Below are 14,756 nucleotides of genomic sequence, written 5' to 3' on the forward strand. Positions count from 1 at the left end.
ATTCAAAACTAGAAACACCCCGGGAAATTGACTCTCTATTCCAGGTAAGACAGAATGTTGCCTGCCCTGATCTATGACTTGGCTGATATTTTAAGAGGATCATGAAGTCCCACCCACCAAGAACACCCCTCCCCAGACGTCAAGCGCCCGGGATGCACGTGGGGGCTGCCTTCCTCCCTTACCCCTGCTGCTTCGGATGTGGACCTGCCCACCACGGGGATGCCAGCGGGGCTGGGAGCACCCAGAGACCCTCTTTCCGCCTGGGATCTGCCCGCTACTAAAAAGCTGAGTCCTAAGAAAGGGGTTTTGTACACCAGGCACGAGTTTCTCATTAACTGACTTTATAAGTCCAATTCTTACTTTTCATTATTAAGTGTCTCCAATGGCTCAGGTTTTGTCTGTGAACGAGTATGGATCAGAAAGAAGCCTTTGGTCAGTTATGTAACAAAGAAAGAAGCATTTGTGGTGAACACACAATAGCACCACTTACCAAAGCCCTGTTCTTGATTTCTGGAAATCCTCGGGTTAATTCCAAGAGTCAGTGGTGAGGCCCTTAACGATTTTCTCCAGCGTGAGGGCCCCAGAGGAGGACAGGGGTCAAGTCACCCGCAGGCCGGCAGCCCCCGCATCCCACAAAGCCAAGGAGAGCTGGTGTCTGTCCGCGTGGACCCAGACAAGACCTTCACGGTGTTCTTGCCCCCAAAACATGCCGCTGCATTCGAAGAAAAACAGGACTATTTTGACCGGGAAGGCTGATAACTTTTCACCGAGGCCGCTGTGACTTTTGAACCTCCAGGAGGGGAACCTCACGCACGCGTCACGCACGCGTCACGCACGCGTCACGCACGCGTCACGCACGCGTCACGTCCTGGGGGCGGAGCTCCGCCTGGGGGCCCCCTCCCCACTCAGGCGACGACACGTACACACGGCCCAGAGAGTGAGCACGCCCTGAGGAGGCCTCGACGGCAAGCCCCAGCCTCGCCGAGTTTACGTCAAATGGCTGTACTGTAGCGCGATTATCACACAAGGCACGCGACGTCTGCACCCAAGGTCCTCACAGAGAAAAAACAGAAACACAACCCTCTCACCGCTCACTCTCCTGGGACTTCAGATCCCCTCCCGGAGCCGACCAAGTGCCCAGCTCAGAGCCTGGCGCTTAACAAGCAGTTGCGGGGGAGGCGGGTAAATCAGGAGCTTGGGATGAACAGACGCACACACGACCTGATGTAAAACGGATAACCAACGAGGACCTGCGTACGGCACAGGAACTCTGCTCAATGCTCTGCGCTCACCCACATGAGAGAAGAGTCTGAAAAAGAATGAAAACACATATCTGTATAACTGAAGCGAGCAGGAACTAAACAGCTTATTGATGAGGGTGAAAGAGGAGAGTTAAAAAGCTGGCTTGAAACTCAACATTCTAAAAACTAAGATCAACTAAGATCATGGCATCCCGTCCTATCATTTCATGACATACAGATGGGGGAAGAGTGGAAACAGTGACAGATTTTATTTTCTAGGGCTCCAAAATCATTGCAGACAGTGACTGGAGCCATGAAATTAAAAGACGCTTGCACCTTGGAAGAAAAGTGATGACCAACCGTGACAGCATATTAAAAAGCACAGACATTACTTTGCAGGCACAGGTCCATATGGTCAAAGCTATGGTTTTCCCAGTAGGCATGTACAGATGTGAGAGTTGAACCATAAAGAAGACTGAGCACCAAAGAATTGATGCTTTTGAACTGTGGTGTTGGAGAAGACTCTTGAGAGCCCCTTGGACTGCAAGGAAATGAAACCAGTCAATCCTAAAGGAAATCAACCCTGAATATTCATTGGAAGGACTGATTCTGAAGCTGAAGTGCCAATATTTTGGCCACCTGATGAGAAGAACTGACTTATTGGGAAAGACCCTGATGCTGGGAAAGATTGAAGGTGGGAAGAGAAGAGGACGACAGAGGATGAGATGGTTGGATGGCATCACCGACTCAATGGACATGAATTTGAGCAGACTCCAGCAGATAGTGAAGGACAGGGAGGCCTGGCGTGCTGCAGTCTCAGTTCAATTCGGTCGCTCAGTTGTGTCTGACTGTTTGTGACCCCATGGACTGTAGCCCGCCAGGTATCTCTGTCCATGGGGATTCTCCAGGCAAGAATACTGGAGTGGGTTGCCATGCCCTCCTCCATGGGATCTTCCTAACCCAGGGACTGAACCCAGGTCCTCCACATTGCAGGAGGATTCTTTACCATCTGAGCCACAAGGGAAACCCAAGAATACTGGAGCAGGTAGCCTATCCCTTTCTCCAGGGGATCTTCTTGACCCAGGAATCAAACCAGGGTCTCCTGCATTGCAGGCAGATTCTTTACCAGCTGAAGCCCCAGGGAAGCCCCAAATCAACTATACTTCAATAATTTTTTAAAAAGCAGTTGATAAATATCACTGTTACAAGATTTGCCAGCTGGTCCTTGTCCTAACACCTTCCTCCTGCCTCTTTCCTCTTTAGAGAGTGGCATATAAGAAGCAAAATGAAACTGGAAGAAATGCTTTCTTTAAAAAAAGGTCATCAGATTTCCGTTTGGAGAGTTTAGGAGAAACATCTCAGCCACAGTCTGTGTGCTAACAGTGTGGACACTCAATACTGGGAGCTCCAATGACAAAATAATATTGAATATACTTGATCTTACTGTGAATCTTTAAAAAAGGCCCACCATGGCCCAGGCAGAGGGGAGGCAGTCAGCATGGACATGAGGCAATTGCTGGGCTCCTTCCCAGCCCCCGGACAGAGCAGGAACTGGGGGAACTGGGAGAGGCTGGGACAGGGCTTCACACGGGTGGGCTTGGATTGGGCAGCTCTGCAGCCCAGGGGCATCTGGAAACATCAGCACTGCTAGGGGCTCCCAGCATCAGTGTGAAGGGACCGGGGATGTGAGTCTGGCTGCAAGTGGACAGTTGTGCGTGTTTTGGGACAGGGACCTGAGGAACCATTCAAATACATTTCCCTACAAGACAAGAAGTCGTGGTGCAGGAACTACGGCCCAGTGCACCCTGACAAGACTGTCTCTGTGGGAGGACAGGGCAGGTTTCTATCCCAGTACCAATAGCATGTGAGCTTCAGAGTAACAATTAGGAATAAGGAGATGTGCTAGGTTCTACAGAGAAACAGAACCAGCAGGACAGATGAGGACACGTTATAATGAGATTTATTCCAGGAGGTGGCCCACGTGGAGATGGAGGCTGAGAGATCCAGGATGGCTGGAGGGGTCACTCAGTCCAGCCTGAGGGCCAGGGGGCTGATGTCTGAGGCAGGAGGAGACGGACACCCTGCTTAAGCGAAGGGAGGAATTCACCCTTCCTTCCACCGTGCGCGGTTCCAAGCCCTCGGCAGTGGGGTGAGGCCCCCACTGTGGGAGGGCAGTCCTTCCACAGTTCACCAGCACCAGAGATGCCCTGCTCCTTGAAGACCCTCCCAGACAGGCACAGAAACAGTGCTTCGCCAGGCGTCCAGCCTCCCTCACCAGCCATGAGGACATAAAATTAATTATCACAGGAGCTGTCCTAAGCTCTTCCTAAATATATAGTTTTACTTCTACGGCGACTTCTGGAAGTCGGCACAGAAATAAAAATGGAATAAAATGGAATCAGCTCAGAACCCCAAATGGGGCCCCCCCCAACACTCTCCAACCAAAAATGAAAATTATAACATCACAAAAAAGCATCAGCCACAGACATTCGACTGCAAAAATCTGGAAGATATTTTCCTGTAACCACAAGACTAAAGGACATAGATTGAGAAACAAATGTTGGCATAAACACACAGCACCCTCTGAAACAATGCAACTGTACGGGGCAGGACGAAATCCCGGGCAGCCCCCCGAGCCGCACAGGCCCCCCAGCTTGGAAACACAGGACACGGGGCGGCCACCGGATCTTCAGGGCCGTCTCCCGACCAGGACCTCGCTTCCCACATCAGTGTGAGGCTGCAACTCCATCAGTAAACGGGTAGCTTGACAAAGACAAGACAAGCAATGGGCGCGGCTGATCCAGGAGACGTCAACATACAAATTGCAGGGAGGGGAAGCGGTACGCAGAGAACAAGGCGGCCGTGCACAGACAGAAAGCACAAATGCACCTAGCCCGCTGAAATTGGTGGGCCTGAGGCCACGGAAAACCCATCCTCAGGGCGCTGAAGAGAGAACAGAGGACAGGAAAAGACTGCTTTCTTTTTTCCAGGAAAACAAGATCAAGATGGCTAAGAGACAGAGAGGACCGGACTTCTCAATAGTGCACGTTCCTGAGGAGAAACAGGACGGGGTGATTTTAGGATTCCTTGTGATTCCTGATGATCTGCAGTAGCTGACGGGGAATGAACTGTGCTGTTCAATATTTATGCTTTGCTGTTTCATTTAGGATTTCGAGCCTTATCAAAAAGCGAAGCTGAGAGTAAACACAGTGGTTTCATGTCAGGTCCCAAATATGCAAACATGTCTGTGTGGGACATGGCCCCACGCTGTGCTCAGGCACTCAGTCGTGTCCCACTCTTTGTGACCCCATGGACTGCAGCCCACCAGGCTCCTCTGTCCATGAAATTCTCCAGGCAAGAACACTGGAGTGGATTGCCATGCCCTCCTCCAGGGGATCTTTCCGACCCAGGAATCGAATGGGGGTCTCCTGAATTGCAGGCGGATTCTTTACCAGCTGAGCTACCAGGGAAGCCCGTGGCCCCTTGACTTGGGTGTAAATCCAGGCTGGAGGCAGGCAGGATGCCCCTGCCCAGGGCCATGGATGCTCACGCAGGAAAGCCTCTTCCCAGCACTTGATGGGGAGGAGAGGCTCTGTCACGCTGCGGCCTCTTCCACCAGCGCAGTCCCTCAGAGGAGACACTGATGTGCAAGGACCAGCCATACAAACAGGGTGCTTGGTGCTGGACACCACGGCAACGGGGGTCTCGATGCACCATGGCGATCTCATGCAGAAGAAAATGACCTGCAGCTCATTTTCATTTGTAAATTTTCATCCAACCTATTAATGTTTAAATTGTAAGACCTAGTTTCCTTAAGTCTTTCAATATCTTGTTTATCACATGTAGAACTCGAGTAGATTTTGACCATCACATGCAGAGTGGCCTTCGATTTGTGTTGATTCCACTGATGATGAACAGATTGAAATCCCTTAGTCAATGATTTAATATAATTTAAATTCTCTTAAAATTATTGATTCTTTTCAAATATAATATATTACATTTCTTTAAATGATGAAAATAAAAAAACCAAAATGCTCCCAAGTTCTTAATTCTCAAAAATCTAATAAACTAAACTGTATCAATATGATGACTGTCAGTTCAGTTCAGTTGCTCAGTCGTGTCCGACTCTTTACGACCTCATGGACAAAATGCCGGGCTGGATAAAGCACAAGCTGGAATCAAGATTGCCGGGAGAAATATCAATAATCTCAGATATGCAGATGACACCACCCTTATGGCAGAAAGTGAAGAAGAACTAAAGAGCCTCTTGATGAAAGTGAAAGAGGAGAGTGGAAAAGTTGACTTAAAACTCAACATTCAGAAAACTAAGATCATGGCATCCGGTCCCATCACTTCATGGCAAATAGATGGGGAAACAGTGGAAACAGTGACAAATTTTATTTTGGGGGGCTCCAAAATCACTGCAGAGTTGGCAAAGTAATGTCTCTGCTTTTTAATATGCTGTCTAGGTTGGTCATAGCTTTTCTTCCAAGGAGCAATCGTCTTTTAATTTTCTGGCTGCAGTCACCATCTGCAGTGATTTTGGAGCCCAAAAAAATAAACTCTGACACTGTTTCCACTGTTTCCCCATCTATTTCCCATGAAGTGATGGGACCAGATTGCATGATCTTCGTTTTCTGAATGTTGAGCTTTAAGCCAACTTTTTCACTCTCCTCTTTCACTGTCATCAAGAGGCTCTTTAGTTCCTCTTCACTTTCTGCCGTAAGGGTGTTGTCATCTGCATATCTGAGATTATTGATATTTCTCCCGGCAATCTTGATCCCAGTTTGTGCTTCATCTAGCCCAGCGTTTCTCATGATGTACTCTACATACAAACACCTTAAATACCACTTATTTTCTGATTATTCCTAAACTTATGAAAGTCTATAAGAGTGCAGACATATGTACTTATCTCTATATTGAACTATAATCACTGAAGAAACACTTTCTGATCTACAGTGAGTTGGAGCTGCATTCCGGGAGAGCCAGCACACACATCATCACAGTCAATTTTAAATTAAAAGCTGCAACAATCAGTAAGCAAAAAGATAAAAATATGAAGGAGAAAAACAAGTAATTTACAAATGAGAAGAAAAAACCTGAATACGTGATAGCATATGAAATAATGGGTAGTCTCCCTAACATTCAAAGAAATTCAAATCAAAATAACGGGACACTGTTTCTTGATAATGAATTTAACAAGATAATCAAAGTGTTAACAACTGATGCTGGTGGGGAAGCAAGCAGCACTTTGAAAAATGTTTGTCTGTATTTATCAGAATCCTTTCAAAGTTTCACTATTTTACTCAGCACTACTGCTCCTGATAAACCTAGTTACAGAAAGCGCTGTGTACACAGAGATGTACATCAACACGATAACATCAAGAACAATTCAAATGTCCATTATCAAAGTATCACTATCTCAGAAAAATAAGAATTTTCCAGATTTCCATCCCTTTACTCCCCCTTTCCCCAGACGCCAGCTGGCCCAAGGCAGGGAGGACAGAGGTCACGGCCCCACACACACATCCCGTCACTGCTCCTGGTTTTTCCTCCGCCGGGTCTAAGCCACACCTGGAGCTGGCCTCCACCTGTGTCCCGTCTGTTTGCATAAACAGTCTGAGGTCTCTCGTATTCCTACTCTATTTCTTGGGTAATGTTAGCGACGTAGTTAAATGAAACCCTGTTAAAGGGGGAAAGACCAAAGCAGAATTTTCCATAAAAAACCCCACATGGCACAGAAATGGAAAACGGAAAATAAATGCCTACTTAATACCCTAAATATCCACTGTCAGTAAGAAAGGGCTTTTACGTCACCTTTCATCTATGCTGTATTTCATTAATTATTTTATAACTGACATCAGGTAAAATGGACGCTGTGATATCAACGTAAGATTCCTTTGAAGACATGAAGTCATTTGTATTTGTGACCACTGAGCATTCCAACAAACGTCCCCCACCTCTGTCTTCACATGCTGCGGCTCTCCTCTGCGGCTCACTCGCACGTTTCCTTGCCTTCCTACCTGCAGGGCCGCGGACCAGCTCCCCGCAGCCTGCATGCTCACTCTCCTGTCTTCTTTTGACCTCCGGTTTGAATACCCTGCATCATTTTGCTAGAAATTACAGTCTTGCTTGGCTACCATCGCAGCCGGGATAGATAAACTGTGAAGTTAATCTCCACCTCAACAGTGAAGTATCTTAAGACAAACACACCACCTTCTCTAGACCCAAAGCTGACCACCCGCCCTCCAGGCCACACTGGACCTGGCCACCCAGCTCAGCTGCGCCTCCTGGCAGGACCGTAGGGAGCAGCGTCCTCACAGACCCTCAGGTCTCGGCCGCCCTGTGGAGGTCCCGCTCCCCGGCAGCCACTAGGACCCCTCATCACTGTCAGAGCCCTTTTCTCTGAGCCACATGCACTGTTGGAATCATTTTATCAGTACAAGTATAAGCTTCTTCCAAAAGACTCACAAGTGTTACTTTGACACCTGAGCAACATCAATAATAAAAAGCCTACTCTGGGACCATATCTAGCAACTTATTCCAAGGGACTCAAAACTTTAATTTTTGAAAGGGGATAATATCTCTCTCAATTAAAATTAATTTACAAAGAAAAAAAAAACTACCATGGGATCTGCCTCCTGGCTTCCCCCAAAGCTATGCAGCGTCCCTGGAACAAAGCTGGCACCACCCCAGGAGTCCTTGTCTCCTTCCCGACCAGGAAATGTGGAGGCTAGTGCCCACTTTGCCAATCCTCATGAATGCGCCCTTAGATGAGGTCTGGACTGCGGGAACACGGCCAGAAGGTCTGCGGAGCCTGCCAGCTGCCCCCTCAAGTCCAGCATGGTCTTGGGCCTGACCAGCACCAGAGCCACCAAGGGGCAGCCAGTGTTGACTAGACAACCAGAGACACAAACAGAGGGGGATCTGGAGTAAAAGATTAAATACTAATGAAAATTGAGTATTTGGGGATTCTGATCTCCCTCTGTATTTGAATAACAAGATCACTTTTCTGGGTTGATTTGCAACAGATGTTACTTTATCTTAATCCTTTCTCCTAATTAAGATTCTTTAAATTTTGTGGCTCTCCTTCTCCCTCCAAATTCTTTTCTGGGGAATTTCGAAATCCATTCCTTACTTCACTGTACTTGCTTTCCTCCTTCCATCTTCCTGTCCACGAAGATCTCCTTATTTTTCTACATTTCTGTTGAAGCAAATGTCCATTGGCACAGAATGACAAATACTTTCATTGTAAAATGAAAAACCCTCCATTCCTCTTCCTCCCCAGTAAAGGTAGCTTTTCAAAGTTCATCTCCCTGCGCTCAATGAAAACTAGCATGTAAACTTAAATATGATAAAATTCTACCCAAACACAGTCTGACAGATACAACAGCTGTGACAAGAGCCTTGTCTGAAACAGAGGAAACCGTACCTGAGCGGCAACTGGGCTGAAGGCCACAGCGGTGACCGTGTTGGTGTGCCCTGCGAGTCTGCGGGAGAAAGTGCTGGAGCTGGTCTCGTACACGTACGCCTGGAAGACAGAATGCACAGAAGCTGTGTTGCAGACTCGAATAATCTGCAAGGAATCGTGCAAAGCGGAAGCAAGTTCCCCAGCTGACCAAGCATCAGAGCCACATCGGGGCAGCTGACGACACACCGCCTGAGCCACAGAAGCAACGCTGTGAAACATGCCTTTCCTTTTCCCTCTGAGACAGTTTGTCTTCTTCATGAATTTACATCATACTTTCTATTTTCTGCCTTGAGCCTCCACAAAACCCTGTGAACAGATTTAAATATATGCTCATGTGTGAGGATTAATTTTCAGTAAAGGGTTTTCTATTTCAACCTTCTCTAGAAGTCCTAAATTGAGTGGGAAAATCTGTTTTATTGCCCTTTTACATAAACTTGAGAGAGAAATGTCTATACTTTGCTTCCTACTAATCAACTTGGAGTTGGAGCGATTCAAACATTTAGAATTTTCTCCAAGCAGTTGATGAAATGAAAAATAAAAACACACATTCCTCTCTAATTGTATTACTATATTAAAAGATATATGTGTGGAGTCACTAATGAATGCTTCATCTTACGGATAAACTCTGGTTCCCAGGGGTGGGAGAACAATTCTAATTATTAAGTAACAAAATGTGCCAACAAGTGTTATCTAAACTCCACTGATAATTAAGACAAGTGCCATATGCAGGAGAAAGACCTCAAATTTGATTTCATTTCTCCAAAAAAAAAATCAACTTTAATGTATCAATGAGTCCTTCACATTTAGACTTTTCAAGTGATTGTGTCATTGGCTAAACAGTGGAAGGACTGATGCTGAAGCTGAAACTTCAATACTTTGGCCACCTGATGTGAAGAAGTGACTCATTGGAAAAGACCCTGATGCTGGGAAAGATTGAGGGCAGGAGGAGAAGGGGATGACAGAGGATGAGATAGTTGGATGGCATCACCGACTCGATGGACATGAGTTTGAGCAAGCTCTGGGAATTGGTGATGGGACAAGGAAGCCTGGCATGCTGCAGTCTACGGGGTTGCAAAGAGTCAGACATGAATGAACGACTGAACTGAACTGAAACAGTGGTGTTACGATAAAGTATACACATAGATGTTTTATATATTCTGAACTAAAGTGGAGAAGTAAAATGTCTGCCTTTTCCTCCTGGCACAAAGATGCATTTATTTGAAATGAATATGTTTACTGAACTCTGAGACTTCTCATGTAGCTCCTGGGGTGAGACCCAAAGACAACTTGAGAACATGCATTTCTCACAGTTCCCAGGGGAGACCCCACTCTGAGGACCACAGGGCTAGAGTAACCATGGCACGCGTACAGTGTACGTCCGTCTGCAAAACACTTCACAGCTGTCACACCAACCGCAACCGGCCAGGGTGCAAGAATGTGAGACGGCTAACACTTCACACGCTACCGGGGAAACCAGTCATGAAGGGAGCAAGCCACTAGCAGAGCCATCAGGTGTCCACACTGAGATTTCTGGCCGGTTTTTCTGACAACACCCTTCCTAAAGGGCTCAGGCCTCCAGAGTCCCTCTCGCCCCACACGTGCTTCAAAACCATCCTTGCTGTTTCTTGCCCACACGGTGAGGGGTGCTCTCATTAATTCCACAGGCTTCTCAGAATCAGGGCTCTCCTCTTGTCTGCTATTCAGATTGAGTGGATAAGGGAAATGACAATGACCACACCTCTGCTGCATCTATTATTTCCAACTATAAGATACCGAGATTAATGATGAAGGCAAACACTCAATGAACCTAACTTGGATATCAATTTCCTCATGCAATCCTCTCTCAGTTCAGTTCAGTCGCTCAGTCGTGTCCGACTCTTTGCGACCCCACGAATCGCAGCACGCCAGGCCTCCCTGTCCATCACCAACTCCCGGAGTTTACTCAAACTCATGTCCATCGAGTCGGTGATGCCATCCAATCAACTCATCCTCTGTTGTCCCCTTCTCCTCCTGCCCCCAATCCCTCCCAGCATCAGGGTCTTTTCCAGTGAGTCAACTCTTCACATGAGGTGACCAAAGTACTGGAGTTTCAGCTTCAGCATCAGTCCTTCCAATGAACACCCAGGACTGATCTCCTTTAGGATGGACTGGTTGGATCTCCTTGCAGTCCAAGGGACTCTCAAGAGTCTTCTCCAACACCACAGTTCAAAAGCATCAATTCTTCGGCACTCAGCTTTCTTCACAGTCCAACTCTCACATCCATACATGACCACTGCAAAAACCATAGCCTTGACTAGACGGACCTTTGTTGGCAAAGTAATGTCTCTGCTTTTTAATATGCTATCTAAGTTGGTCATAACTTTCCTTCCAAGGAGCAAGCATCTTTTAATTTCATGGCTGCAATCACCATCTGCAGTGATTTTGGAGCCCCAAAAAATAAGCTCTGACACTGTTTCCACTGTTTCCCCATCTATTTCCCATGAAGTGATGGGACCAGATGCCATGATCTTAGTTGTTTTCTGAATGTTGAGCTTTAAGCCAACTTTTTCACTCTCCTCTTTCACTTTCATCAAAAGGCTCTTTAGTTCCTCTTCACTTTCTGCCGTAAGGGTGTTGTCATCTGCGTATCTGAGGTTATTGATATTTCTCCCAGCAATCTTGATTCCAGCTTGTGCTTCTTCCAGCCCAGCATTTCTCATGATGCACTCTGCATATAAGTTAAATAGGCAGGGTGACAATATACAGCCTTGACGTACTCCTTTTCCTTGAACATCTGGAAGTTCACGGTTCATGTATTGCTGAAGCCTGGCTTGGAGAATTTTGAGCATTACTTTACTAGCGTGTGAGATGAATGCAATTGTGCAGTAGTTTGAGCATTCTTTGGCATTGCCTTTCTTTGGGACTGGAATGAAAACTGACCTTTTCCAGGCCTGTGGCCACTGCTGAGTTTTCAGAATTGGCTGGCATATTGAGTGCAGCACTTTGACAGCATCATCTTTCAGGATTTGAAATAGCTTAACTGGAATTCCATGATATCCACTAGCTTTGTTTGTAGTGATGCTTTCTAAGGCCCACCTGATTTCACATTCCAGGATGTCTGGCTCTATGTGACTGATCACACCATTGTGATTATCTGGGTCATGAAGATCTTTTTTGTACAGTTCTTCTGTGTATTCTTGCCACCTCTTCTTAATATCTTCTGCTTCTGTTAGGTCCATACCATTTCTGTGCTTTATCGAACCCATCTTTGCATGAAATGTTCCCTTGGTATCTCTAATTTTCTTGAAGAGATCTCTAGTCTTTCCCATTCTATTATTTTCCTGTATTTCTTTGCATTGATCGCTGAGGAAGGCTTTCTTATCTCTCCTTGCTATTCTTTGGAACTCTGCATTCAAATGGGAATATCTTTCCTTTTCTCCTTTGTTTTTCGCTTCTCTTCTTTTCACAGCTATTTGTAAGGCCTCCTCAGACAACGATTTTGCCTTTTTGCATTTCTTTTCCATGGGGATGGTCTTGATCCCTGTCTCCTGTACAATGTCACGAACCTCCACCCATAGTTCATCAGGCTCTCTGTCTATCAGATCCTCTCTAGAGTCTTACGAAAAAATACAATTATTGTCCCAATTCTACAGGTAAGGAAACTGGAGTTCGAGTTGGGTGCTCTTCCCAGCTCTTGCAGCTGCAGGAGCTGAAACCAGGTTGGACACCATAGCTGCCTCACTCCAGCATCTGAGCTCCTCGCCAATAAACTGCGCAAGTCTTCTGGAGCCTTCACCTCCTTCTGCATGTTCCATATCGTGTGTCAGCTTTGATGTATCATTTGTCACCCTAACTGTAGGTTGTGTGCACAGGTGTGCATGTGTGTGAATATGTGTCTATATCTGTGCGCACATCTGTACATTTGCTGTGTGTGTGCATGTGTGTGCACATGTATCCCTGTGTGTGCATGTGTGCATGTGTGTGTATGTGTATACACGTGTGTACATCTGTGTACCTCAGTGTTTACATATGTGCATGTGTGTGTGTGTGCCTGGGTGCATGTGGGTGAACATTTGTGTGCATGCATGTACATCTGTGTGCACACATGTACACATGGGTGCACATGTGTGTGTGCATCTGGGTTCGTGTGTGTGTGTGTGTCTGGTGTAAATGCATATGCATGCACATGTGTGTGCACATGTACATCTGGGTCCACATGTGTGTACATCTGGCTGCACATATGTATGTGTGCACATGTGTACATCTGTGTGCACGTGTGTGTCTGGGTGCATGAGTGCATCTGGGTGTCTGTGTGCATGTCTGTATATTCTGTGTGCTCAAGTGCATGTATGTCTGTATGCACATCTGTGTTCATGTGCATGTGTGTGTACAGCTGAGTGCACGTGTATGGGTGCACCTGTGTCTACATCTGGGTGCATGTGTGTCCATGTGTGTGTGTGTCTGGGTGCACATGTGTGCATATGTGTGTGTGTCTGTGTGTGTGTATGTGTGTGTACATCTGGGTGCAGGTATGTGTAAATCTGGATGCATTTGTATGCATGTTTATGCACATCTGGATGCACATATGTGCATATATGTGTATGCCTGGTGTGCATGTGTGTGTACATCTGGGTGCATTGTGTGTTCGTGTATGTGCCTGTGTGTGTGTGCATGTGTGTATGTCTGGGTGCGTGTTTGTACACCAAACATTTGGTGCTCAATTGTTCAAATGCCTCAGCTGCCTTGGAAGCTTCCAACAAAGTTAAACCTACACTAGCCTTCTGACCCAGCAATCTCATGGCTCTGTACACACCCAAAAGAAATGAAAACAGATGTCCGTAACTGCTCTTAGCAACTTTCTTCAGAAAAGTTAACCGTACAACTACTTTATGACCTGTCTATAAATATGTCAATAAAATTATAATTTTTGGAGGAATATACACCACATCCCCTACATACAAATGAGTTCCATTCCAAGAGTGCATTCATAAGTTCAATTTGTTCATAAGCCCCACAGTCAGCAAAGATACGCAACTAACACAATCAGCCATACAGTACTGCACTGTAATAGGTTTATAACACTTTTCACACACATAATACATAAAAGCAAATACAAGTAAACAGAATAGTTTCAGTCTCACAGGAGAGCATCTGAAAAAGCACAGTAGTACCAGCTGCATTGCCATTGCTTTCACACCCGCCTCTGGACATTCTGGACTTGAAATAAAGACAATGGGCCACTGTATTCTATGCAAAGCACACACAAGCACAGCCACTGCAGAAGATGCACTCACAGGACAGTGTACACCCGACGTATGACCCAGTCTGTGTGCCTGGACATGCCAGTGCACACTCACATCTTTCAAAGTCCACAACTTGAAGGTTTGTATATAAGGCACTTGCTGTATTGCATATTTCTATACATATGCTGCCCGTGTGCACGCACACACACACATACACACACCCCCTCTAGATTCCAGGCTCTGGAGGAAGGGAGAAGCAGATCTCTAATCACCAAGGACATCTCCATGATGCAGTTTAAGGGACTGAAAATCACTAGAACCAAACTGAAGTGAGACTGGGGCTTCAGGTAGCAGGTGTTCAAGGGAAATGAGTCACTGTTTCTAAGTTTCTGAGTTTAAGACAGCCAGGCCTTCAGGTGACGCCATGCAGCTGCCACACTCAGGAAGCAGGAAGAGGCTGGCATCAGAGACTGACGTGTAGTCTACTTGTGATGCATGAACAGCTCAAATTATGGTTGAATTTACAACAGAAGATGCGAGAAGAAGAGTCAGAGAACAGCTGGACAAGTGTCTGAAGAGAAGCAACCAGAGCGAAAGATTCCAAGAGATAAGGGCGGGGAAAGGAGGCCTGGAGGTAACGGAGCTAATGCTAGAAGGAGTCTCAGTGCGATGTGTGACAGACACAATTACAAAAGTAAGTTAAGTGCAAGCTTATGGCTTACGTTAGTATTTCTAAGGCCCAGAGAACTCACCTGTGGACTAATGGAAAACAGGTTGAGAAAGAGACAGAAAGTTCTCTGACGTAATAAACAGTGCCTGGAA

At 46.3% G+C, this 14,756-nt stretch overlaps 1 protein-coding gene across 1 annotated transcript in view; it reads right to left on the bottom strand.

Annotated features, from left to right (window-relative positions):
- The window catches only part of WDR27 (WD repeat domain 27), a 140,922-nt gene that overhangs the window by 60,006 nt on the left and 66,160 nt on the right, over positions 1 to 14,756 (bottom strand). Inside the window, exon 24 of the mRNA XM_061130020.1 lies at positions 8,674 to 8,772. Within this exon, the coding sequence (XP_060986003.1) occupies positions 8,674 to 8,772 (99 nt within the window). The remainder of the gene's footprint in view (positions 1 to 8,673; positions 8,773 to 14,756) is intronic.

This window comes from Dama dama, chromosome 26 (genome assembly GCF_033118175.1).
Source record: "Dama dama isolate Ldn47 chromosome 26, ASM3311817v1, whole genome shotgun sequence".
In the NCBI taxonomy this organism is placed as follows: Eukaryota; Metazoa; Chordata; class Mammalia; order Artiodactyla; family Cervidae; genus Dama; species Dama dama.